The sequence below is a fragment of the Tetranychus urticae genome, chromosome 2 (assembly GCF_039701765.1).
Source record: "Tetranychus urticae isolate SD_2017Ah chromosome 2, NJAU_TeUrti_SD_1.0, whole genome shotgun sequence".
NCBI classification, from domain to species: Eukaryota; Metazoa; Arthropoda; class Arachnida; order Trombidiformes; family Tetranychidae; genus Tetranychus; species Tetranychus urticae.
The window spans coordinates 26,064,250-26,091,913 of NC_142959.1; the positions used below are offsets into that span (position 1 = coordinate 26,064,250).

The following is a 27,664-nucleotide window of genomic DNA, read 5'->3' on the forward strand; positions in this document are numbered from 1 at the left end:
ATAAATCAATAAATTTTTATATTATTATCTCCTTAATAATTTTCTAAAATTTTATGTTCCCAGTTTTGCCCGTTTAGTAAAATTAATATCGACTTAATGTGAATAAGATAAAGCTATTTTTTATTAAAATGCTAAATGCGCTTTTGTACAAAATTTGTTTGAAAAAAAGTCTAGTCACAGCCATGATCAAATATTGGAGCCAAAGCATCAATGGGTATGAACAAGCTTACTAATTAAGCTATCTGATCAAAGTTGATTGTGAACTCTACATTGACTAAATGACTCAACTACCGAAATATGAATCGAAATGTCTGGTATTCTTTCGAGTCAATCACTATTATTTTTTTGTGGTTGTGAAGCAGTTTGTCATGTTGACCGTTTGCACTTGAAATATTTAACTTTATTTTATTTTAATCTACGTCAATTGTTAACGATCTTCTTTATTATACTGTAATGGACAAATATAACTTTAAGTCAAAAATTTTTGAACTGCGAGACTGTTTGTTAATTGCAAAACCATCAATATGAAAGGTTCGTTGAAAACATATAGAACTTTTTTGTGCAAAGAACAGTTTGATTTTTGATTCCCATCAAGATTTAGATTGTAATGCTTTGGATTGAATTTTATTTTCGTTGTCTGCAGATGAATATGAAAATCTTCCCAAATTGAGTTGAAAGCAGTCCTTTTGTTTGTTAATTTGACCAGAGACGGTTATTACATTTGTTCAGTGCATTGTACATGCTGACTTTTTCTGCCTAATAATCGCCATTATTTATCCACTGATAACCTGAAAAGAAGGAAGATGTTAAAATTCATAAAATTTCAGCTGACAAACTTAATATACTGAAAGTGAAGTGAATTTTATTGTTTTAGGACAACTTTAAATCACTTCCATAATGCTTTTAATATGGAAATGAGGAACGGTAGTTGTTCAAAATTGCATAAAATTATAATAATGGTTAACTTACGTAATAATCCGAAAATGACAAATGACAGGTATTATGAAAATTCGAGATCGGAGTGCTTAATATCAAGCAGCTTGCTCCAAGTTGAATCATTTTTGGTGTCTGAAATTAGCTAACAAGAATAATGCAGACAGTCTGCTGTCTGCATTAGTCTGAATTCAGATCATTGGATGATGAAATAATCAGCTGAAATTGAGCAAGTTTGAACAGGTGCACAGGCACAGTTTAAAGGTTATCAGGTCATTGTCAACAATTTTTGGTTGTGGCTGTGATAAAATACTGCTCATTTGAGCATCAAATGTATTCGATAATGATTTTTAGTAGCATTTGATCTTGTAACTTATGGTATAAAGAAAGCTACTTAAGTACATTTAAAGCGACACTCGTGACTTTGATTCTTGATCTGTTGAGTAAAAAGCTAAGAAGACGAAAAATCATGATTAGAATATTAACAATAATAATACAATATATTGCAAAAACAAATTACTTACCATTAGTTGTTAAAAGATAATCAACCAGCATAGTAATCATAAGTACGAAAAATAAAAGTTACTTAATTGGTTGAATAGTAAGATTAATGAAACACAGATTTAGTTAATTTTTTTATAAGTTCGGAAAAATTCTCAAGAAATTTTAACTTCATTTTGAAACTTTCAATTTTTATTTCAAAACATTGCAAAGAGCCACCTATTGAGGAACAATTCAACAAATTTTTTAAGTCTGCTAAATTCAAAATGCGTTAAAAATTAAAAGATTACAGAAAAAAATTAATTATACGCTGAATTCAGCGTGCAAATTGTATCAGCTTGATAAGGTTAGAAATATAATAGTTTTAAGTTGATAGTTACATATGATAGACTTATTTATATTCGTATTCCAACTCGACGATGATTTCAGCATCAGTGAATCTATTCTTTTTGAAAGCAAGAGACGAGTGTAAATTATTTGAGTGCCGTTATCGTTTTGATGTGTTAAAAATCACTTCAAATTGCACGTAAATTTAAATTTAAATCTTGGAAAATCTGAGGATATTCCTACGAGCTATGAGATAGGCTCGAAATCAGATACACCTTTAGAAATGATATTTTCAGATAATTGATTGTTGAACTTATCAAAGAAAAAAAAATGTAAATTGATGTAATTTCGTTTTAATGTCGTTATAAAATATTACAAATTGCTTTGGATTTTGTATATTAATAAAAGTAGAAAAATTATTTAAATAATATTTAAGAATTTACATTGTTGTGTATGGATGATGCTCTTTGAATGATGACTGGTTTTATGCGTACAGAAAATTTAATAACCGCGCTGAAAAAGCGATTAAAAATATTGTTTACAATTGAAAAGTTGTGCAAAAAGAATGAGCATTTAAAATTTGAAGATTGTTTTGATAGCTGTGCTGACAACCAGATTAAGATTTTACATTTTTTTCCGTTAATACAAATTATTGATATAGAATATTGCAAGATTGAACTCTTTGGCTTAAATAAAAACACAATTGTTGAGCAAATTATCACAGAAGCTAATAAGATGATCTAAAATGAAAAAAAGGATTATTCTTGTCATCATCTTCGCATATCCAATACGTAAACCTGATGAAGATATAAAAACAGGGAAAATAAATTGAAGAGAACTAAAGATAATATAAAAGATAATATAAAAACTTACATTTCCACGACTTTCTGCTACTCCAAGTTTATCACCGCTTTTATTCCAGCACACTTCGAAAACTCCATCAGTTGCTTCAAAAGAATTAACTAATTGACCACTGTTAGTACACCATATATATACATGACTGTCGTGTGCTCCTGATGCTATAAGTTTACCATCAGGAGAGAATGCAATTGAATAAATAGGCTCGGTGTGTTTATGTAAAGTATGTAAACACAACCCTCTTTCAAGTTCCCATAAACGGACAGTGTGATCGAAAGAGCCACTGGCTATGTTAGCTGTAGTAGGTGACCATTTCACGGTGAAAATTGAAGCCTCATGCCCACGAAAATTTTTAACAAAGCTTGGTTGTTTAGTTGTCCAAATTTTTACTGTCTGATCGTCTGAACAAGAAGCCAAAAAAGTTTTATGAGGATCCCATTTTATCGAATTTACGTCCTCTGTATGACCCTTGAATGTTTTAGTAGGGTAAGGCTCTCCTACTTTTAGTATCTGAATGGTTTTATCGGAGGAGCAAGAAGCAAATGATGAATTTGATCTCCAATCTATTTCTAATACTGATTTAGTATGACATTTGTAATATTGAACGGCTTTACCAGTCGTAGCACTCCAAACAATAGTTGTTTTATCCTCACTAGCTGTTAAAAGGTAACTTCCTTTCTCATTCCACTTGACAGACAAAACGGGTGCCCTGTGACCATTTAGCTCATGAACTAGTTGATTCTCAACATTCCATATTCGGGCAATATAATCATGCGAACCTGTTGCCAGTAATTTACCATCGGGATTCCATTCTAGTGATGTTATATCTCCATGCGATGGACTTTTAACGCCATTTCTTTTAATATAATGTCTAAATACTATCTGATTCGCTTCAAAATCTGACTGTTGATTTAGATTCCAGATTCTGGCTGTACTATCACCTGAAGCTGATGCTAATGTATCTGAAGATGGGTGCCATGCACAGCTGAAGACGTCTTTTTCATGACCTCTCAATACTTTAACTCTTGAATCAGGAATTTCAATTGGGCCATTTCCATTATTTAATGTCTCTTCGGGCAAAATACCGGTTCCAGGTTGAATATGTGAATTTCCTGAAGTTGGCGCTGAACTTGGAGTAGTGTCCATAGGTTGGGGTGCGTTAGATGAGTTTGAAGATGATAATGTCGGAGGTATTTGTTGATTAACTGTAAATAATAAAATTGAGGGAAAATAAAATCAGAAATGTGGCAATCAAATTGGGAAATGCAAAAGTGACAATAAAGGAAACGAAGGATAAACATACCTGATGAAGCTGAAGTGGCAACTAAAAATGAAGATGAATCTTTTCGACCATTGGATTCAGTTTTAATCACTTCTGGTGTTGGCTTTGAAACGAAGGACTGCAAATTGTTACTAGATGCATCATTTTTAGATGAATTATTATTAAATGAACTATTATTCAATGTATTGTTGTTAGATGAACCATTGCTACGTAAATTATAGCTAGATGAATTGTTATTATGATCTAGTTTTGAACTACTCGCTGAACTATTAAATAAATTTTTAGGTACATTGTTAGGTAAATCATTAGACGACTTGTTAATGGATGAACTCTTAGGTGTATGATTATTAGTCTTTATCACTCCGGGTGTCGACTTTGAAACTGGGGATACTGTTGGTCCAGATTGATTGGGTTCACTTGCAACAATTGAAGAATTGTTATTGGATGAATTATTATTAGACACATAACAGATGACAGATGAACTATTATTATTTGCATTGGCTATTTGTCGCTGTCTTTGAGGGACAATGTCGGGTAAAACTGCATCAATAAGAGAAAGTTGAACAATATTCTTTTGATTATCGTCTTCACCAATTCCAATTTCTGCTTCAATATAATGTAATCCTTTTTGAATTAAATTCAATAAAGCTGCTGCTGGAACAAGTGAGCCATTGATATTGGTCGAGGTAACCTGTGATTCATTTGCAAAGATGAAGGCGGAATGTATGAAACCAGATTCCTGAAGGTATCGATAAATAAGATAATTGACTTCATCACTTTTAATAAAAGACATGATTTAATACGGTAAATGTAAACACGATTAAAAAATATAAGTAAGATGACCTTACAAGTCATTAAAGCATGGATTAAAATGAGAAAATTGCTTAAAATAAATGTAAGGTGACGTTATCGTTAAAGCTGACAATTGTTAATTTTTTCACAATCAATTTACCAATAGAGAAGAATTATCCATTGCTTGTTAGTTGTTGTTTTTTCCAAATGGGGAAAAATTTGAAAAATGCGCGCTTAGAAAAGGAATCGATTTACAGCTTTTCTTGGCTGTTGATACAACAAAGGCTACTTTACTAGTCTTGAAAAGGTTTTAAGGTTTTCAAAGTGAAAGTGTTTAAAGGAGCAAGAACATTCTAGTTGATTTATTTCTAAATTAGCCATTGTGTATTGGTCAACATTCATTCAACATTCACTGTTTAAGATCATGTCTTTTAGTAGTGATGAAGTCAATTACCTTGTTTATCGATACCTTCAAGAATCTGGTTACATACATTCCGCTTACACGTTTGGAATTGAATCACATATAAACTCATCCAATATCAATGGGTCTCTTGTTCCACCATCAGCTTTGTTGAATATAATTCAAAAAGGATTACAGTATACTGAAGCAGAAATCAGTATTGGCGAAGATGGTACTGAGAGGAATATTGAATCATTGTCACTTATTGATGCAGTTTTACCCGATATTGTTCCACAAAGACAACAACAGCTAACCAATTCAAATAATAATAGTTCATCTAATAATGTGTCTAATAATAATTCATCCAATAACTCTTCATCAATTGTTGCAAGTGGATCCACTGAATCTGGACCAACAGCGTCCTCCGTTTCAAAGTCAACACCGGTAGTGATAAAAACCGAATCAAATGATCCACAAGGTTCTTCTTCATTATTAGTTACCACTTCAGCTTCATCAGGTATGTTTATTCTTATTTTCCTTTATTGTCTCTTTTTGAATTTCTCAAATTGCCACATTTCTGATTTCATTTTCCCTCAATTTTATTTATTATTTACAGTTAATCAACAAATACCTCCGACATTATCATCTTCAAACTCATCTAACGCACCCCAACCTATGGACACTACTCCAAGTTCAGCGCCAACCTCAGGAAATTCACATATTCAACCTGGAACCGGTATTTTGCCCGAAGAGACATTAAATAATGGAGACGGCCTAGTTGAAATTCCTAATTCAAGAGTTACAGTCTTGAAAGGTCATGAATCAGAAGTTTTCATCTGTGCATGGAATCCATCTTCAGATTTATTGGCATCAGGTTCAGGTGATAGTACAGCAAGAATCTGGAATCTTAATGATAAATCAAACGCTGTGGCAAATCAAATGGTATTGAGACATTGTATCCAAAGAGGGGGTGCTGAAGTCCCATCTAATAAGGATGTAACATCATTAGATTGGAACTCTGATGGTACATTATTGGCAACCGGTTCTTATGACGGCTTCGCTCGTATTTGGACAACGGAAGGAAGACTGGCTTCCACGTTAGGTCAACATAAGGGACCAATTTTTGCTCTGAAGTGGAATAAAAAAGGAAATTACATTTTATCCGCTGGTGTTGATAAAACGACGATCATTTGGGATGCTTCAACTGGCCAATGTACTCAACAATTCGCCTTTCATGATGCACCAGCACTAGATGTAGACTGGCAATCAAATACATCATTCGCCTCTTGTTCTACTGATCAATGTATTCATGTTTGTAAATTAGGAATGGGTCAACCTATTAAAACATTCACTGGTCACACTAATGAAGTTAATGCGATAAAATGGGATCCGCAAGGTAACTTTTTGGCCTCCTGTTCAGACGACATGACATTAAAAATTTGGTCCATGAAACAAGACAAATGCATCCACGATCTGCAAGCTCATAATAAAGAAATTTACACAATAAAGTGGTCGCCTTTCACAACAATATTAGCCAGTGCCTCTTTCGATTCTACTGTCCGTTTATGGGAAATTGACAGAGGATTATGTCTATATAACTTAACAAAACACTCCGAACCTGTTTATTCGGTCGCATTTTCTCCTGATGGTAAATTTTTGGCATCAGGATCTTTTGACAAATGGGTACATATATGGTCTACTTCAAATGGTCAATTAATTAACTCTTATAAAGGAACTGGTGGAATTTTCGAAGTGTGTTGGAATCAAAGAGGTGATAAGGTTGGAGCATCAGCTAGTGACGGATCCGTAAGTTTCAAATTGACAATATCTCTTTGCAAGAAACCTTTTTTCATTAAGTTTCAACTCACTGATTCCCTCTTTTTTTATATCTGTAACAGGTTTTTGTATTGGATCTCAGGAGGTTACCTTCTCAATAATATTATACTTTTCATCAATGCGTTTAATCATCGCTTTACTGTGACAAAACTTCAATTTTTTGGACAGACTTTTTTGCACCACATCCCCACTTCATTATTCACCACTTTTTTCACCATTTTGTCCACCACATCCACCACTTTTTAAAAGGACTTGCTTCCGCCATTTTAATCCACCATATTGTCCACCATTTTTGGATACGATTAGTAAAAACTTTTCGGTTATTAAAAGTTGAGTTACGAAAAGTGGTGGATGTAGTGCAAAAAAATTGTCCCGAATTTTTACTGAAACGGTTGTATTATAATATAATATTAATATGATCTGTGATTTAATTATGAGTTAATAAATTAGCTTCACAATGAAACGATCTTATGAACGATTTTTGTGTTATGTTACTTTGATGGAATTATCTTGGAATGATTTCTATTCCGAATCTAACTAATGATTCAATTGTTTTGTTAGTTTGCATGACATAAAGAAAAGTGCAAACCAAAAAGGACAATAGATTTAATTATATCTTGAATTCCATTTTCACAATCTAGTATTAAGATTAGAATAATTAGAATAACTTAACTAGAGAAACTAGAATAACTTTAACTAATAAAGTTCTCACCTGTTTCACCAATCTTTTAATCTTTCTTCAGCTGGTAAACTGAATACTGACAATGAGTGGTATACTCACAGTTCACGAAAACAATTGTCTGTGAAAGACATTTAAGTCGATGTTCTAAAGGATTAAAAGTTGATAATCCAATAAGTCAGATAAAAAATAAGATTTAGACTTGATTTAGTTAAAGACCATTTAAAGTTATCAGCTCGTGTGATTTGGATAAAGTTTTTGTTTACTTTCTATTTAAACCTAATTCTTTCGACTTTGAAAATTAGATGTTATCGTGACTGGGATTGGACTCAAAATACATGCACATATTGAAGACACTTGGAGCAAGTTTTTAAAAGGATTAAATGTTTACCAAATCCAACATGGCCAGTCAAAACAAGTTTCAGTTCCAGTTTGACTTCATATTTTTTATCTTTGACAATCCTAATGCTACAGTTTTTTGACCACTTGAAAAGGGCATAATGGTGCAAGTTGCGGCAAATGTTTCAAAATCAATCTACCGATTCAGCTAGTCTCGATTAACAGAAACACATCTTTATTTTTGGTTATCCTTTCACATGGTCAACTTAATTAGCTTGAATCTTGATCAAGCGAAGTCAGTTGATCAAGATTACATGTTAGACTTTATTATTATTACTGATTTGTGTGTTAAAATATTAATACGAAGGGATTCCCCTTTTAAAAAATCCAAGGTTGCTACCGTTACGCTAATTGAATTGAAGCCAATATTGATTTCTCAATTACCTTTTTATTAGGATGATTAATCGTGATGAGCTGTGTCAGTGGAATGTAATTAACAGTATCTTTGAGATTAGACAGAGGGTGGAGAGTGGGTGAAGAGAAAAAGGAACGGATGATAGAATGATATGAACATTAAAGGTAATTATAATTTTGATCTGAGCAATACTTTCTTCAAATCAAATTTTGTTTCACTTTAGAGTGTCGACACAAATACTTGAACATTAAAGTTAATTGCTGGTTAATAGTGTGCAAGAACAACCAGCTACTTGTTATTAGTTGATTATTATATTAAATAAGTTTTGGCCACTTTAATAACGAGGATGTTACCCCTTGCTCTAGCTGACGTTATTCAATCAACCAAAGGTTTATCAATCTATTTCATTGGCTTTCTCATCTTTTGTCTTATGTGAGTTCATTTTTTGGTTTCACACTATTTCTGTGTAGCTTTGTTTGTGATTAAATTGTTTCAAATTAGACTAATTTGAATAGTCTTATTGATCGAAACTTACATTGTATTGATCATTGAGACGAATAGAGCTTCTGTCTTTAGCCGTCTAGATTTTAGCTATAAGTCTAATTAGACTTAAAGCTAAAGCTAAAGTCTAATGAAAAAATCAAAATTAGCCTTTGAAGCTAGACTTCAAAATTAGCACTGAAGCTAAAGTCTAATGACATTTAGCCTTAAGTCTAGCTTTGAATCCAATTAATCGATTATCTGAGGTCATATTACAGCTGATATTTATTTTTTTACCCACATTAAGCATGAAATCAGACGAAACTTTTCTATCGCAGGTAACATATTGCCCAAAAAACGGATAAGTTTAAAAAATGAAACGGTTAAGGCAATGATTTCATTTAAATCTTATGCAAAATTTCAATATTTTCCAATATTAAATTAGACTTAAAGCTAGATTTTTAGCTCGCATCTAAAAGGCTAAAGTCTAAATTTTTTCCTAACTGCACAAGTCTAAGCTAAAGTCTAAATAAAATTTTAGCTCTCGCGGCTAAGGTCTAATCATTTAGCTCTGAAATCTAGACTTATAGAAGCTCTAGAGACGAATAAACTATTGTCCAAAAAATCGTCCAAATTTCTTGGGTTAAACCAGAGAATAATTTCTGGTTTGTTTTTTTTCTGTGTTGGTCTTTGTTTCGAATGAGTTTATCCTTGTTTATTATATTTTTTTGATTGTTTATTGGTTATTGTATTAGTTACAATGGATGGAAGATAAGTTATTGGTACAGAAATGGGATTCCTGGGCCTAAATCAATCCCATTTGTTGGAAATGCTTTGGATTTATTGTTCAAGCCGAGCTTTGAAACTGAGCTAGACTATGTCAGAAAATATGGTAAAATAGTTGGGTAAGTTAAGTCTTAATTATATTATCGTCAAATCTAAATACCACTTGAATTACCTGGAAATTATGAAGTTATTAGCCAACTTATGTTTCCTTTGAATACAAAGTCTTAACAATTATACATATTGTAATTATTATGTTGAGTGTATTATGCATTGTAAACTATCTTGCACATAAGATGAATGTTACTCAAAAGAATCTTCCTACTCTCTATCTGATCATCAAGAGTATTACGCTGTACCATTTGAACTGAATCTCATGTAATCAACATGATTACATATGCTGGTAGTTATTAATTAACTTTTATAAGTATGAATGAGAAATAAATGAATAAAACTTGGCAAAATCGGTTTGCTTTTTTGTCTTGAGTTCAACCATCTATGTTTGGTACATCTTTCGCTATTTTGGTCTATCACTGGTTCAAACAGATGTAATGATATATAATTTACCTTAATAGTGATCTGATAAAGTTCAATGATGTTTACAAGTATTTTAAATAAGTAAATGGTCGAGTAAGTGATTATAGTTGATGGAAATGTTACAAATTATAACCACAATCTAACGCTTTCAGATTTATCAGATACTCAACCAATCCCCTTTTTTATCAATTGAATTGATCTAAAAACAAGCTGACTCAGGTTTCATCGCACTTGAATTGTTTACTGATATACAAAAAAGTAGTCAACTCGATCCAATTTTAGTGTAAAAATTTGATGCCACTTATTATTGAATAATCTTACAAGCTGTTAATCTCAAGTCATAAGGTACAAGTTGATCTAAGGTCGATTGAACCTAATTGCACTATTTTAACAAGCTTCGATACTAATGAAACATTGGACAATAAAACTGATTCAAGACAGCAAAACTCCTTTACATGTTCTGTGATTTATTAATAAGCCAAGATTGATTATTGTTTATTAGGTTTTTTTAATCTTTAAGTTCAATGCACCATCGATTTTCATAATAAGGTTTGTCGCCCAAGTTGCATTACATTTATGTTACAATGGATTGAATAATCACAAATCATAAAACTAAGAATTATAATTGTAACTTTTTTTGCTCAAATATTTATTATTATTGTTCAAGGGTAATGATGAAATTAGCTAAACATTTCTAACAAATCAAGGGCTCGTGAGTTCAGATGTAAGAATTACTATCACAATTCAACATCTTAACAGTCAGTCAAGATTGATAAACAACATATTATGAACATTACCCTGCTCTTAATTGAATAAAATATTATTGAGTAATTAATGATGAAAAATAATTAACTAGAAATCGTACAAAACAACAATTAGTTTCTCTCAATTGCGACTCAATCTCTATTGTTTAACTCTTTTATTAGGATTTACCATGGATGTCAACCTAACCTGATTATTGCCGATCCAGATTTGATTAAATCGATCACAGTGAAAGAGTTTTCCTGTTTTCCCGAGAGTTTCAGTTTTCCATATTTGTCACCCATTGAGCGTAAATTTTTGACTGTACTTTATGGAAACGAATGGAAACGCGTTCGCTCATTGTTGTCACAAACCTTTACCACAGGAAAACTCAAGAAAGTGTTTGAATTGATTAAAAGCTGCATGGTCAGTCGTCTTGATGATTTAAGGCTGTCACAAGATAACTTGGAAAGCTCATTTATCGATGTCAAACATTTCTGGGGACGTTATAATTTGGATGTAACAGCCAAAGCCTTTTTTGGCACTGATCTTAACGTTTACTCTCAATCAAAAGCCCAACAAGTGCTTTACAATTTTGAGCAAACATTTAAAACTAACCCGATTTCCATGATAATTAACATGGTTGCACCTGAATGGTTTAATAAATTAACTCGTCAAAGTGCCTTTAATACTGAAAATTTGGAATATTTGGAGAAATTAGCTGAAGCTGTGATTGAAGCTCGCAAGGAACACAATCCAAATCATAAATACAATGATTTTCTTCAACTGCTCTTAGAGTCTGAGGTGAATGAAGACACCAATGAATCTAATTGTGAGGGCAAAAGTGTCTCTAATGACATTAACAGACAAAGATTAAGTACCGATGAAATCGTTTCATCAGCAGTTATTTTTCTGATTGCTGGCTATGAAACTACATCAACTCTGTTATCTTGGACTTGCTATGAATTAACACGAAATCCTGATATTCAAGAGAAACTTTACTCAGAAATTGATAGTCTAACTGATGTTAATTATGAAACTATAAATGAGTGTGTTTATCTTGAAGCTGTTATCAATGAATCCCTTCGACTTCATCCTCCAGTTATACTTTTACCCCGAGTAGCCCATTCTGATTATCAATTACCAGGAAAAGGTTCACCCGTTTTACCCAAAGGATCAAAAGCTTTCATTTCCATCTACGCTCTTCACCATAATCCTGAATATTATCCAGAACCTTATGTTTTTCAACCTGAAAGATTTTTACCGGAAAATCGATCTAAAATTAAACCATTCACTTTCCTTCCCTTTGGTTCGGGACCTAGACTGTGCATTGGAATGAGATTTGCTTTAATTAATGCTAAATTAGCTTTGGCTCTATTCCTCAAACAATACAAATTAGTTGATAATGTACATACAACAAAAGACATTGAACACATCTTTCAATTCGGTGTCTTGGCTGCTAAAAATTTAAAGGTTGGAATTGAAAAAAGGAATTGAATATTTTTTATGTTTCTTATGTAATTTTTTGTGATTCAAAATTTTTAAATTATAATTATTTATTTTTTAAATGAGTAATATTTTTCTGAAAACAAAATCAGTTAATAATTTACATTTTTAATCGCATAAAGTCATCGATTGATGAAAATTGACAATCAATTGAGAATATTTTCAATTCTATCAAAAGACTGATTTATCAAAATTAATTGCGTCTTTCCATCGCATCCATGGAAATTTGTTCTTGTGGTACGATTTAAAAGCGACGTAACCTAATTTGTATTCACCCAATAGACTAAATTATGTCCAATCTCGATAGTTTCAGTTCGTTTCTTGAGAAATACTTTCTCAACATTTGCTTCTTTGGTGAAAGTAATAATGGAACCACTATTTAAAAGCTGCAAGTTTTCCAGAGGTTTATCAAGATTAGGTAAACGACGAGGTCCCATGACTGGATCTGTGTAGTGATAAACTGAAATAGCCCTTGGAGCTAAAGAGAAATAAAACGAAATTAATATTTAGTGAGTTTGGAATATGGGCAAACATTGGACAATCGGACAGTTAAATTTACGTACAAAATGAAGATGCTTATAGGAAGAGGACTGTAAGTTGAGTTTGATTTTAATGTAAAAACAAATCTTATAACTAAATTTAACCTTCCTGGTCGGATAAAAAAGTGTATAGTCATAATTTTAGTCTAATGAATCGTAAAATGTCACAGAGATTAACGTTCAAAGTCGTAGGAAGATTTACAAATTTTGAACTTGACCTGTTTAGATATTGTTTATCCTAACCAAGAGAATCACCGTTAAATTGACATTGGCGGTTTTTCAACAGTGGTCAGTAAATCAAGGTTAAAGTGTGATTACAAGTCAAATGAACAACCTCGATTAAAACAAAAATTATCAACAGTAAAGTTTATGACATTGGCTCAAAGTATAAATATTGGATATTTATGGTACAACTCATACCAATTTTGGATCAAGTTAATAAGATAACAGCTTATATTAATAGTCCATTGTAATAGTAATACCTATTGAAACAAAAATGAACGTTTACTATTTGATTGTCGTACTAGTGATTAATTTATCCTGTATCTTTGATTTATCGCAAACATCAAATCAACCTAATGTTGTTAATTCACATAAGAATCGAAGCTATTACGAGATAAAAAAGTTGCTACATGGAAATGGGTTAACTTTGAACTGTGGAACTCAACTAAAATCATTAGCTGGTAGAGTTGTTGGTGGACGAGAAGCTGAAGATGGCGAATTTCCGTGGCAAGTTTCCCTGCAATTAAAGCACAGATTTTTTGGATATCGACATTTCTGTGGAGGAACCATTATTGGTAATCGTTGGATAGTTACAGCTGCTCATTGTGCTAATCATATTGATAACAATAATACGATTGCTGTTTTGGGAGCGATCGATTTAACACCGTTTCAATATCATGTTAAAGCAGCCATAAATTCAACATTTGTTCACCCAAACTACAATCAAAATACAATCGAGAATGATATCGCTTTGCTCAAGACTAGTGAAAAAATTGATTTAACTGGACAAAATTATCCAATTTCTTCTGCCTGTCTCCCTGAATCACTTGACCAACAACCGTCAGGTAATGCAATTGTAACTGGATTCGGGAAGACTTCAGAAAGTGGTGGTTCATCGTCAACTCTTTTAAGAGCGGCCGAGATTCCGGTTATGTCTCTTGAGGCATGTAAGGAATACTATGGGAACAGAGTTTATCCTAAAATGTTATGCGCTGGTTACAAAGAGGGTAAACATGATTCGTGCCAAGGAGATTCAGGAGGACCATTGGTACAAATAGTAGATAACCATGGTGTTTTGGTTGGTGTTGTTTCGTGGGGAATTGGTTGTGCTCGTCCAGCCAAACCAGGAGTTTATACAAAAGTTTCTAGCTACATTGATTGGATATATGAAACTATTGAAGCTAATCAATGACCATTTTGATTTCAATTAAATTTTACCACTATTTGTTCAACATATATTTGTTAAATTAGATATAATAATATTCAAATAAATTTTAAGCATTTCATTTTGCCCGTAAAAATAAAGAGTCAGAAAAGGGAAAATATTACAATTTAAAAATATAATCTTACTTTTGATTAGTTTACATTCGGCCACAATCCTAGTGCAAATACGGTCAATGCTATCATTATCATAGACAGGAATCTTCATACTGAAGAATGGTTTATATGGTTGATTATTCACAATATTCATGAGGACAAATGGATCATTGCGAAAAACAATGTAAGGCTCGAGAGGACAGCACTCTTCTTGAATTTTGGATTCAGCGGTATCAGCATATTTAACTTGTAAATCTTCCAAATCCAGAGTAGATTGAAGATAATTAATATTTTCATTAAGAACAGAAAGTTCATCAAATGGTGCCGTTTGATTGAAAACTTGATCACCCTGAGTTAAAAGCATTTTTCTTCTAGTTTCTGCAAAAGGCATAGCTTTTTTCATGTACTTTTTAAGTTCACCAAGTTTGCCCAATTTTTGGGCAATCACAGAGTTTTCAGGAAGAGTCAATCCATTTTCAAGGTGGAGATCATGAAGGGTGGAAATAATGATAGCTTGCCATTGAGGAAACTTTTTAGCTACATAAATAACTCCATGTGTAGCTTTATTGATTTTTTCACCTTTATTTCCCTTGTTTTTCGTGGTCAGGTAAGTCTTTAAGCGAACTCTGAATGAATGACAGGCTTCGAACAAATAATCTAATGATTGTCTTAAAACAAGACTAACAGGCTCTATTGATGGCCAACTTGCTTTCATTATTGAATCTTTAAGTTCTGGTTTTTCCTATAAAAGATAATCAAAATTTAGAAACCGTTCAATTATCCAAAACATAGTAAAAAATTGCATATTTACCCTTCTCAAAAGAGTCCAGACAGCTTCACAAATATGAGGACAAATTGGGCTCAAGATAATTGCTTGAGTTTCTATAAATTTAAGAACCAGTTTTCGATTCATTCCATTTGATCCACATAGTTCACGGTATTTATCACGAGCATCTTGATATTCAAAAAAGCCTGTTTTCAAAGCTTCTTTAAACATGGTTCCTTTGTAGTGTCCATTTGTTTCGTTAATCAAATAATTCATTTGATTGTTGAATGCTTGATCAGGGAAGTTGGGGCTTGAAGAATTATCATCTCGAAGTTTCGTTGAGAGAGAAAGCATTTCTTTAGTCCATTCCATGAAATTAAATAAACGCAATAAGCCGGTATCAGCTTGTTTTTCAAGGAAATTGGCATCTTCAATTCCATCACCAGCGTCTGCCAGCGCGAATCGAACACCATCAGCACTAAACTTGTTAATAGCTTGTTCAAGAGTCATGAAATTTCCCGTGGATTTAGACATTTTCTCGTTATTTAAAAGTAGATGACCAGTTGCTCGAATTCCTTTTGGCCACTTATCAGGTTCATTTTCCCACATAGCACAATGATTATACATAAAGAATGTTAAATGGTTTGCGATTAAATCTTTACCAGAACTTCGTAGATCCACACCATACCAATAAAGAAATTCTTCACGAAGTCTATCTAGTTTTTCTTTTGGTATACCTGCTTCTTCTGGGTAGGGTTTGTTACTAAGAAAAATATAATCCCACACTTCTGGATACATCATCGAAGAATCAATGCCAAAAGAAGGTTCTTTACCGTAAATATCTTTATGGAGCAAATGACATACGGTATAATAGGCCATATAGATGGTTGAATCGGAAAGGGATTCAATCAGCCAATTCTCGTCCCAAGGTAGTTTGCTTCCTAAGCCATATGTACGAGAACATGCATATTCATGAAGCCAGTCGAGAACCGATTCAAAGTTTTTACGAACTTCGTCTGAAAAAGTCTCTAAATTAGCGAGACATTTTTTAGTCAGTGCTTTCCAACCTTCTTCTCCATAATCAAGATACCATTGATCACAGTTTGCCACAACGCATTCATCACCAGATCGAGAAATAACTTGTTTCTCTGGCTCCATGTAGATTAAAACATCACCAGAGTCTAGTAAATCTTTTTGGATACTTTTCTTGATGTCACAAACTTTGGAACCCTTATAAGAACCAACCAACATTACTCCTTCATAAAATCCTTTGAGGTAAACCCTCTCTTTTGCCTCTTTCAATTTGTCAGCGTCATTTTGACTTTGGATTTTCAGTTGTTCACAAACAGTTACTGCACTTAGGTCACCGAAACCAGGGATTTCGATTATAGGAACTGGTTCGAAAGGTAAAACCATTTCATCTTTGATACCATATTTTTCCCGAAGAGCTGCTTTCTTTTTAATGTCTCGAAGAGCAGCAAAATCATCAGGCGAGTCTGATGGAACACTGGTGACAACTCCAGTTCCTTTGTTGTCTTTGATGGTTAACATAGGTAGAGTATAAACAAACTCATATTTAGCTAAAGGAACTTTCAATTTACACCCAAGTAAATCATTTCCGATCAATTCTACGATATGCCCTTCTTTGATAATTCCTTGATAAAACATGTTCCTAGCAGCTCGTTCAGTGCAAATATAGACTTCTTCTTCTTTAGTTGCAGTTGCATCAGAAATGACTGCAATATATTTCAGGTCTGGTCTTAGCCAACAATTTGTTTGTCCATACATTGTTTCAGGTCTTAAGGTAGCGGCGACTAAATAAATCTTGTGTTTGAGATTAGGTTTAGGTAGTGCTTTGGACAGTTTGGGCGGTATAGGCTCAATCAATTTCATTTTAACCAAAGTATACTCTTGCGGACCAACACCTTCACCACTTGCTCGATCATGATCCATACATGGTTGTCCATCTTTTGGTGAATAAATACAGTATCTTTTTCCATACTTGATTTTGTTTTGATCACGAAGACGTAAAAATTGCCATCTTACAAAAGAATCATAGTAAGGGTTAACATTGGTGGTGATGAAAGATCTTCTCCAGTCAACATGAGCGCCAAACATTTTCAAATCTTTCATACAATGTTGTGGAAAATAATTTAACCAGTACTTTGCATCAGTAAATTTAACAATTTCCTCATCTTTTAATCCCAGTGCTTGCATAATTTGCCACTGATAACGAGCCGTGCCACTTTTAGCAGCTGCTTTACTTTTCTTGCCCTTTGCTTTATCTTTGATAATAGTTTCATCTTCTTCCTTTTTGTCGGTGGTACTTCCATCATCTTCAGGAAACACTGGGGGATATCCAAAAACTTCAACCTCTCGTTTTAATTTATCAGCGCAAGCTTTAATCGGCATACCAGTACAATGAAAACCAAATGGAAACAAGCATCGCCGGTTCTTGAGCCGCTGATAACCTATAGTAAACTGAGAAAGAAAGAGAAGACATTGAGTGAATTTGATTAATAATGTATTCAAAAGACAGCTTACCTCAGTTTTAGAAAGGGAAAATGAATGTCCAAGATGAAGTTGACCATTCATATAAGGATAGGGCCAAGTAGCAAGAAATTTATTTTTACCACCTTTTTCACGAGTTGATGGAGCATTTTCTTCAAATATTTTCTCACTTTCCCATTTTTCTTGGATATGTCTCTCAAGCTCGAGATATTGTCGAAGTTTATAATCAGCTTTTCTTTCCATGATGGGTTTTGGAAATTATTTCTGACAATTGGGAAACACCACTAACAAAATACCAGTTAAGTGACACGTTGAAAACAACAACGACTCAACAAAAAAGCAAGCTGAAAATCACATGGATCTTTAACTTCAGTTTAAGATGGCAGCACTACAAGTTTCTAACAAATTTACCATATTATTGTTAAACAATTTACATGACAATTAATTAATCTTTGCAATTAACTAGCACCACAAATGGGCAATCAAATTTTTAAATAAATATTACAACGATTTATAAATTGTGAATGTTATTTTCTTGCTTTGATTAATACTTAATAAAGCAACATACAAAGTAAGCTTGAAAGTCTGAAACCTACCAGCTGTAAAATCTAACCTTTAATTTTGTATTCAGTACTGTGTGAAATGCCATCACTTAATTTGTAACTATTTGGGTAATTAATTTTAAATTTTACCTGACCCTAGACAAAGCGACCTGCTTCGCAATTACTGTCTGTCAGTTTTCATTTGACTGGGTATTTCCTCACCATTCAAATATGCTATTGTTAGTTGAAAATAAAATTCATTGGTTGATTGTATGTTATGATTTAAATAGATTCGAGATAAAGTCAGTGCAAAAGTATCGGGAAAATTCATTTTAACTATGAATTTCGACGATTTGATAACATTTATATTTTAAGTACAAACACAAAATGCTAGCTCACTTTACCACAATGAGATTCATTGGCAGTCAGTAAAATTCTAGGAAACGACCTATGCATTGCAGATCATTGAAAACATCAGATTCGTTCATTTTGATGAAAACAGTTTCAGAATAATAACACCTACTTCTGCTTCCAGTTCATTAACGATTGTTAAATTCAGTTCGAAAAGATGAATTATTGAACAAGATTTATAATTGTTTTAATTTAAGCCAATCATTTGCCAAGTTAACTAATGGATCACCATTAATCAAATGAATCTAAACTAAATTCACAATTTATCTGTTTAGCCAAAATGTTGTGAGATTCAATCCGTTGACTAGATTTAAGAGTTTCTGAACAACAAAGCCAGACATTAAAGCTTATTGCAAAAGTATTGTTCGTCGAGCATTCACAGGTTTTAGCTTCGAAATAAAAAGATCACTCTACGATCAAAAATTAGATTCATAGTGCATTTATTAACGATTAATTAGACTCGATTTCAATGTTAAATCTTGATCCACTCTGAGATATTCATGGTTTAGTTCATGAAATTCATTTATAACTCTATTTTGCCAATGTTAATGGTCTAAAATATGATAATTAACTGATTAATAAAGAAGTATTTTAGAAATTTAAATTCAAATCAACGCGTCAAAGTAAGTTAGCAGTTCGTGTTGGTACTTAAAGTACTGATAAATACAGAACAATCTTCGTTCTTCAGTGATGAATGGATTTTCCAAATAGTTTTGTACAAAGCTTAGGCAAGAAATATAAACACGAAATTCATTTAGAGCATCGGTCAAGATAAGCTCTTCAATGAATATTGTCAACAAATAGAGTCACATTAGAAGCTGTCCGTGATTTGATCAGCTGATCTCATATCGAAGCTCAATTTTTCATTGGAAATGTTGCAGATTCAATTTTGAAATCACTCATGATTCATGATATTTATCTAGGCAATCTTGAGATAATTTAAGCTTCAATCAAGATGGATAATGAGTATGTGTTAAATGTGTTTTATGAAACTGCGTATATTGTTAATCTAGTACATTTATTTCAGAGGTGAATCTAAAGGGTGTAAATATAATTATTAATACTTCCAAACTGGCGGAGCTTAAATTTTGATAATCACAATCAAAAACATGATAATCAAGATAACTAGAGTGTTTAAATCAAAGCGAAGTTCAATTTTCTTTCATATTGATGCTTCAGCTTGGATTCAACATTATCCAACTCAAAATTTCTGTATAGAGAAGTGAAAAGTATTATTTTTATAAATAGTGATTGATATTGACATGGCACAAAGTATACTTTTGTCAATCGTTTTATCCACTTTGATTTTGCTTCATTTGACAACAACAACTGAAGCACATTGGAAACAATGTTTCGATGATTCGTGTCCGATAAAAAACTTTAAATTTAAAAGTAAATCCAGTTCGTGCGACATTTCAGGTAATTTGGATAGCGCCTCAACAGCTTACTCTTTAAATGGCGATGGAGTCAAGTTTGAGATGAGCGCTCCTGCATCTGGCATCCCTGGTCAGACAATCGAGGTTGCATGGGATGAGGACAACGTTTTATTTACTTGTAGTCTTCGTGAATCTAAAGCTTACAATCCGACTATTACTGATTTCAATATCGCACCAAAAATAAATGGAACTGCAATTTATTTCAATGATAAACTCTACTTTTCCTGGGCTATAAAGATAAGCAACTCGACATTTCCTTATGAATTGATTGACCCACCTCAATATTACCTCTCAAAACGTGGATATCAAATCTTTTACAACTTGACCCAAACTGTACCTATTGCTGCAGCCAACTACGATCAGCTACCTGAAAGTGTTGAGCCATTTGTTGATGGCTATCAATACAAAGCTGTTGGATCAGAAAAGTATCTGTTGATTGCTAGAGTAACAAATAAGACAACTGATTTCTTGTTAAAAGTTAATGAAGAGACTAAAGATAAGAGATCTGTTGAAGTGAATCTAAAAAGTGACATAAGCATAAACATTGAGTGCAATTTCGAGAAAGGAACCTTTACCATGTCCGCGAAGGCTTATGGCACGAAACTCAATTTATGGTATCTGAATGTTGGGAGAATCGATGGAGATGAATGCCTCTGGTCATTATCTGATTCATTTGAAGTTTGTGAGTTTCCAGCGAAACTCAAGGAAACGACTTATGAATTACAGATCATTGAAAACAAAAGATTTGTTCATTTTGATGAAAATAATTTCAGAATAATAACACCTACTTCTGCTTCCAGCTGATTATCAACCGCCAAATCTTTGTTAATTGTCAAGCTATTTTCTGTAATCTTCATGTAACCGAAAGTATTAATACTTGGACTTTAATCTTCAGTTTTTCACATTTGTTAAATTCAGTTTGAAAAGATGAATTATTAAACAAGATTTATAATCTTTTATTTGAAACAATCATTTGCCAAGTTAACTAATGGATCACCATTAATTAAATGAATCTGAACTAAATTCTCGCGATTTATCTGTTTTAATGGATTATGAGACAATTTATGATAATGGAATAATGAAAACTGATAATTTAACCTAAAATCTATTGCTATTGATGAGATAAGCTTTTTAATGCACTAATGGGCAAAGGTTTGCTCCTCCAAACCCAAAAGTACCATTTTTTAACTCGCTATTCAAAGTTTTTGTGATATTCCTTTAGATATTAATGCAATTGTCTTACATTAACTTTTCACCAAAAAACTGACTAAAAAATATTAGATGCTTAACACTGCTTAATAAATCGCAGGTCAGACCAAAGTGACTTTGAATGAACTTCAACTAATGGTTTTTCAATATGCGGAAGATTATGGTTCGAATCTGAGAATTTCAAGTGTATTGTGGAAGCTGACATTGTTACTTTTTTCCAGATGACCTTATCCATTTACAGCTAATCAATTTCCGCACATTTGCTGGTAAGTATAGATTTGTCAAAATATAAATTGCGATAGAATCTGTAAATAATTAGTTAAGCTTAGCATTTCAAGTGAAAAATATTTCAATGATTAAACCAAATAAGGTTCAGGTAACCTTCAAACTTCCATCTCTAAACAAATTGTCAATCTTGAAATCGTTTGAAAGGAAAGTCTTGCCAATCTTGAATGGCTGATAATCACAGTGTGACATTTGAACAATTAACTTTCGAAATCAATTGTTTTTTTTGTCAATATTGTGCTTAACAACTGGAACTCATAATTTATCATAAAAATATCTCTAAATCTGATTCAAAGTTAAGCTGATCTAACCTTCAACTTTAACACTTCAAGGTTTCTGATTTAATCAACTTTCACAATTTTTGTCACTAATTCATCCAATTACTAATAAACTTTAAACATTATAACCAACAGTAATGAGACAATCAAAAGCAAGAGCTCATTTTGATTTGCATTAAAGTTTCAATCTCTTCTTTCTGTTCATTGAACTTGATTATCATTGAATAGCGCAAAGGTTACTGTCAGTACTTCTTACTGTAATAAGAAACCAAAAGACTGACAACAATTATAATCGAATCAAATTAGAGTGAATGAGGAAAGCAACAATTAAGATTAATAATCATTAAACTTTTTTCTTCTTCTTTTTTATTGTTTTTTTTCTTTCCTTTTTAGTTGTAAATTTTTTCTCACTTTTACTCCCCCATTAACCTGAAGATTTTTGATTATTTGCAGGTCACAATCTTTGGGCCATTCTTTGTGAGATTATATCTTTCCAATACAATGAATTGATTTGAAAATGTTACAATTCAAGTCTTTCGTATTAAATTACGTTTCAAAATCGAGGAAGCTTAAGTTGTCCGAAACCAAATTTAGGAGTTCAAATGAACTTTTGCCAGTAATGAAATCAGCATTTACAAAATGATGTCTCTTGAAGTCAATCTGTTTCTTCCGTTACCTGTCTGATTCAAACCAGTAAAATTGGCTCAATCAATCAGCCTCTTTTTACAGATAATTTTAAAGGTAATGTTTCAATAATTGATTGACTGGAAGATCAAACTGCATAAATTGACAGAGCACTTCCTTTGGGTTTCCAAAGATATAGCCTGAATCTCCCATAATTTCGTAGTTCCTTTGATTTGGAAAGAAATCTGGTCGGTGTTCCTGTTATTTGCTTATCTATTCCAATAACCTTTTGAGTTCCTATGAATGTGGCGAATTGTTGTCCTTCGATATCTTGAAACGGCTGGAAGACGCTTGACATTCAAATTAGTTAACCACATGGTTATCAAGGGAAATTGTTTGGTAAAAGAGTGAACAATCTTTAAATGGATTCGAACAGATAGGCTGGCAATGATGGTAGTTCAATGGAAACATCAAGACCTTTTTGTCGACTCAACCTTAGGCTCGTCCGATTTCTGTGATGAAATTAAACACTAATTAATATTTCAGCAAAATTAAACATATCGATATGGTTGATCGGTTGAAATTGATTAAATTCAAGTTTAATCTATTGACTTGAACCTAACCTAAACTTAATTAAAATGGTTACTATTCATGCTTGAATGGGTGTTGTAAATCAACATTACCAATCGTTGTCAACAAAACAACCTTACTGATTATTTTAAAATTTTTGTCGTTAATAGTTATATTCATGGTTACAATTAAATTGTAGACTTTTATTGTAATCAATTGATTTCTTGATTCACTTATTATTTATATTAATTGATTGTGTACAACAATGTATCAGTCTGATGAGATATGCAAGTAACTTACATTAGCCAATACATGTGGATATGTGTAATAACATCCTTTCAATGATGAAAATTGCTACCCGTGATCAGAATTGTTGTTTCAAGTATTGGTCAATCATTCACAGCTGAACTGAAAACAAAATTAAGAAATAATTAGTATATTTTGATAAAAAAATTTCAACTATTGCATTCGAAACAAAATAATCATACCGGAATGCCATGTAAATAAATTAATGGAGATTATTCATAACTGGATAGTTTAACGAAGTGAAGAGCCCATTAGACGAACCAATAATATGTTGAAGTCGAAAGCAGTTGAATTTAATTTTCACCAATTTTCATCACTTGTTGATTCTTGCCTTTGGATGGCAGATAAAATAGACAGTAACATAACATATGAGAATCTAAATTAAACAAGTATTAATTTGTAATTAAAACTGTAAAAAATCTCAATATCAACATTGCATTAAACAATTGTCTTTCAATCTGCCAGCTGACAGAAAGGGGTATAAAAAGGTCGAAAGAGGGAAGAAATAAAAAGGAGGGAAAATATAAATGTTCAAATGTAGGCATTTAATGTAATAATTAATGTAAACATAAAAAACAAAAACTGAATCAAGACAAGATTGATTGCTGTTCTATTAAACTTTAATCAACTACCTTTTGGTTGTCCAATTAAATAAATTGATTTCTCTATTTCATTAAAGACCTGACCTTAAATAAAACTCATAAAAATGGTTACTTTTAACGCAAGTAGACACTAAAATATTGATAGGAAATCATTAAACGCTGATCAATATCTAACAAACATCATCAGTGTTAATTGTCATTCAATTGATAGCTCAAATTTATCATTAAACGCACACATAAACATTTGAACGAGTTTCAAATCACATGTTTAACCGTCTTGATCGTTCATAAAAACATTACAAGAATTACGTATTGCTTTCATAAGTTGCTTCAGCTCTGTTTACCTGATTAACACACAATTAAATACATTCTTAAATCTCCATGGTCAATGTAGAGATTAATAGAAAGATTGAATTTTATCTGTGACCTTAAAGAATCAACTTTTATCCGTCCAAATGTGTCCTTGTTGAACCTTGTTTATGTCTTTCATTCCTCACTCTTCTTTCTCTTTCTTTCTCTTTCTTTCTTCTTCCTTTATCCTATCTCTATCCATTTATATTTCCCACCTCCTCCTCCCTCTCACCTTGAATCTTAATCTTAACCCTGTACAACAATCCAAGAAGTAAACTTATATCTCCTCCCCAAAAGTACCTGAATTAATAAAGATCAACCATCATTTTGATGATTGGTTATTATTTGAACTGTAGCTAACAGTTTAGTGTCTCTTATAAACACAAGTGTAAATGGTGAGAAAGCAATTGTGATTCAACAATCTCGACATTAAAGTCAACTTTCACTGAATAACCCAAAATTTTGGTTCAACCAATTGTACCTCAACAGGTACAATTACAGTTAGGCTTGGAGTTTTTGTTTGTCACCCAATTGTTTGGTTATTTGTTTACCAACCACGAAATACTGCATTGATCTCACGCATTGTTGGACTCGCTGCTGTTAATGTTTCTGTTGTTGACAACTGAGGCCATTACCATGTTAACTGTCATTTATGTTTAATTTCAACTTACAATTGGTTTAATATTAATCCTCAACCGAGACTTTTTATAATTTTTGTGCATTTCCATTTTTAACTTGACTTTTTGTGTTGACCATAAAGAAGCAACATGGCAGCCATGGATCTTGTGAAAGCCATTGGAATCTTAGTAATATCTTCCTGTTTTTTATTCAGCTCACCATTGGTACAAGGTGACAGAATTGATAGCTGTGATATTGATTCACTCGATCAATGTGCCAAACGGTTATTTGGCTACGGTGATCCTAATTATACTTTTGCAGCCACAGAAGAACAGGTTCTTCAACAATGCAAGTAAGTAAAACCCAAAAGATTTTGGGTTGACTCATTATCATTTTAATTTTACTTTTTCCAATCTCTTTTATTTCCTAGAACATCCAAGGAAGCTGAAGTTTGTATTCGTCAATACAATAATCGATGTGTTAAACCATTTGCTCGTCAGTACATCAACATCATGCTTCGGGGTCCATCTAAATCGTTAAAAGAACGATGTAGCTCCAAGAAAGGCATTGAAGGTAAGTAGCGTTTCTCTTGATTTCACCTTACTATGGAAAATTAAACCATGTTCTTACATGAGATTTTTGTTACATTTATTTTATCACAATGAACCAGACTACCTAAAAAACACAGATTGTTTAAATGCCACTAAAAAAGATCTGGACGTTTGTACACACGATGTCATTGAAAATTTCATGCTCGTTCCAAAAACCAAGAAACCTGAATGGATCCCATTATCTTGCTGGTGAGTTGTGTCAATTGTCTGACCTAAACATGGTGAATCAGTTGATAAAAAGGTTTCAGATTAGGCCTGAACCCAATTGCCTTCAGCAGTCACAGTAAACACAATGTAAAATGCTTTTGTCGTTTAGCTTTTTTGTTTCCATTCACTATCATAAAAAGTCCAAAGAGGTTCTCAGCTGTAGGTTATGAGGAAGAGATAATTGAATGTTAAAATAATTTATAAAATAACTCCATCATTTCAAATTGTTGTGACTTACTTTTGTTACCTTTTTTCAATACCATTTGTAACTTAACCTGAATTTAATTGTTGAATTGAGACCAAGTCAATTTAACAATTTAAACGATAATTGTTTCATTTTTTAATGCTATTAACATTAACATTAACTTTCACTTCTTTTTTTATTACAGCTATCTGTCTAAACTGGAGAAATGTTCAAAGAGTGCAATTGAAAATAAATGCCCTCCAAATCAGACTGAATACACGAGTAAAGCCATGAGAAATTTAAGAGGAGATGTTCTTGATTTATTCTGTGACCATGAACTGGAATGGGGAACCGCAAAATGTGATGAATTTGTTTCTAATTTACCAGTGAAAGAGATTAAAACGAAAAAACCAGATTCTGTATTGCCGGTTATACTTAACTTAATGAATCGGTACATAACTAAATCATAACACAACATTGTACAGAAATTATTTTTGTTATATTAAGTGCAATTAACTGCAAAAAACCAAAAATGATCTACATATCCATTGATTTTTATGTAATTTTATTCATTTGAAAGGTAAATCATTTATTAAAGTTGAATTACAATTTAAATCAATCCAAAGATTTATTCAGCCTTTCAAGTCCTGAAATTCAGGTTATTTTAGGATCAACAAAAAGCTATTGAACATAGTTGGCTATTGTTTTTATTTTGATTATAAGGATTACAATCCTTTCAACCCCAAATCTTGACCAAAGATTTAGACTTTACTTTTAATGAAAGTGTGACTAACTAATCTGGTTCAATTGGACTTGTACCTTGATTCAGAGTTTACACAGCGTGACGCTCATCAGTTTAAAACAGCTAAGCCTTCTTTAGCTTGATATCAAGTTCAGAAACACAATATTTTATTATTAAGGCTGAAAATAGCTATTTAGGACAATTCAGACCAAAGGAATCAAGCACAAAACTTGAACTTGTCACTAAATCACAATTTAACAATTTCAGAGAAAATTTTGTCTCGTCTGAGCTCCAGATGAATTCAATTAAAGAAGATGAAATTGTTTCGTCTAAAATTGTCCCCTTTCATGAGAAGGCTAATGTTTTGAGTTATTATCGATCTTCTTTAATTAAAATGGGTTATCAAAGGATGAGAGCGGATCCCATTGAAAATCTGCCTCCTCGCCGATTTGCATATAATGCATGATAAAATGATTTTATAAATTAGACTTGCGTTTGCTGTTGCTGATGTACGCTGAAAATTCACTTTATGTTCATTTCGAGTAATTTTTAGGTACAACTTATCACAGCTTTTCTTGATAAAATGTAACTCAGATAAATAATGGAAGAGACTTGGGTGACAATTAATCAAACCATTATCTTTATTATCTTCATCACGTTTCAATGTTGAAGCATCAGTTATACACCAGTGATGGTGTAATCATATGGTAAAATCAAGTAAAGCGTAAGATAAACTGTCGTGTGGATTTATATCGTGTGTTAAAAGGATTTACATTGAAAGAATTGATTTTTTTTATTTTCAAGGTTATTTCGTTGTAAAATGATTCGTTGGATCAAAAAATTACAAAAATATGTTCAATTTAATCAACATAAAACATTTCTTCCTAGACTTCGGTAATTCTCCGCAATTTTTGGCTAATAAAC

General features: G+C 32.4%; 6 protein-coding genes and 2 long non-coding RNA genes across 9 annotated transcripts; 4 read left to right on the top strand and 4 right to left on the bottom strand.

The window, feature by feature from the left end:
* Positions 1–99: 99 nt before the first annotated feature.
* On the bottom strand, positions 100–1,623 carry LOC107370713 (uncharacterized). The gene is made up of 3 exons (XR_001570688.3): positions 1,458–1,623; positions 970–1,384; positions 100–788 (listed from the first exon to the last, which is right to left on the bottom strand). It is a non-coding gene; the product is annotated as an uncharacterized LOC107370713 (long non-coding RNA).
* Positions 1,624–2,094: 471 nt separating this feature from the next.
* On the bottom strand, positions 2,095–4,759 carry LOC107360597 (F-box-like/WD repeat-containing protein TBL1X). Its single transcript, XM_015927288.3, has 3 exons — positions 3,923–4,759; positions 2,635–3,824; positions 2,095–2,558 (listed from the first exon to the last, which is right to left on the bottom strand). Exons 1-3 carry the CDS (start codon positions 4,692–4,694, stop codon positions 2,532–2,534), a joined length of 1,989 nt encoding a protein of 662 aa, XP_015782774.2. The 5' UTR covers positions 4,695–4,759; the 3' UTR covers positions 2,095–2,531.
* Positions 4,760–4,987: 228 nt separating this feature from the next.
* ebi (transducin beta like ebi) lies at positions 4,988–7,392 on the top strand. The gene is made up of 3 exons (XM_015927289.3): positions 4,988–5,610; positions 5,710–6,899; positions 6,992–7,392. The coding sequence occupies exons 1-3, from the start codon at positions 5,118–5,120 to the stop codon at positions 7,028–7,030; spliced, it is 1,722 nt and encodes a 573-aa protein (XP_015782775.1). The 5' UTR covers positions 4,988–5,117; the 3' UTR covers positions 7,031–7,392.
* A 1,183-nt stretch (positions 7,393–8,575) lies between these two features.
* LOC107360504 (cytochrome P450 3A31) lies at positions 8,576–12,471 on the top strand. Its single transcript, XM_089268046.1, has 3 exons — positions 8,576–8,794; positions 9,598–9,747; positions 11,089–12,471. Exons 1-3 carry the CDS (start codon positions 8,709–8,711, stop codon positions 12,398–12,400), a joined length of 1,548 nt encoding a protein of 515 aa, XP_089124172.1. The 5' UTR covers positions 8,576–8,708; the 3' UTR covers positions 12,401–12,471.
* On the bottom strand, positions 12,442–18,096 carry LeuRS (Leucyl-tRNA synthetase). Its single transcript, XM_015927173.3, has 4 exons — positions 17,798–18,096; positions 15,299–17,734; positions 14,521–15,229; positions 12,442–12,887 (listed from the first exon to the last, which is right to left on the bottom strand). Exons 1-4 carry the CDS (start codon positions 18,005–18,007, stop codon positions 12,670–12,672), a joined length of 3,573 nt encoding a protein of 1,190 aa, XP_015782659.2. The 5' UTR covers positions 18,008–18,096; the 3' UTR covers positions 12,442–12,669.
* On the top strand, positions 13,303–14,504 carry LOC107360505 (trypsin-like). Its single transcript, XM_015927175.2, has one exon. The coding sequence runs from the start codon at positions 13,445–13,447 to the stop codon at positions 14,360–14,362; it is 918 nt and encodes a 305-aa protein (XP_015782661.2). The 5' UTR covers positions 13,303–13,444; the 3' UTR covers positions 14,363–14,504.
* A 4,156-nt stretch (positions 18,097–22,252) lies between the features above and the next one.
* LOC107360270 (uncharacterized) lies at positions 22,253–23,971 on the bottom strand. Its single transcript, XR_016198989.1, has 3 exons — positions 23,608–23,971; positions 23,420–23,527; positions 22,253–23,061 (listed from the first exon to the last, which is right to left on the bottom strand). It is a non-coding gene; the product is annotated as an uncharacterized LOC107360270 (long non-coding RNA).
* A 757-nt stretch (positions 23,972–24,728) lies between these two features.
* LOC107360244 (uncharacterized) lies at positions 24,729–26,613 on the top strand. Of its 2 annotated transcripts, XM_025160516.2 has the most exons (5): positions 24,729–24,773; positions 24,868–25,348; positions 25,427–25,569; positions 25,667–25,796; positions 26,204–26,613. In XM_025160516.2, the coding sequence occupies exons 2-5, from the start codon at positions 25,146–25,148 to the stop codon at positions 26,466–26,468; spliced, it is 741 nt and encodes a 246-aa protein (XP_025016284.1). In that variant the 5' UTR covers positions 24,729–24,773; positions 24,868–25,145; the 3' UTR covers positions 26,469–26,613. The 2 variants fall into 2 exon arrangements, with proteins under 2 accessions (XP_025016284.1, XP_015782363.1); XM_015926877.3 differs by having other exon boundaries at positions 24,729–25,348.
* The last annotated feature ends 1,051 nt before the right edge of the window (positions 26,614–27,664 follow it).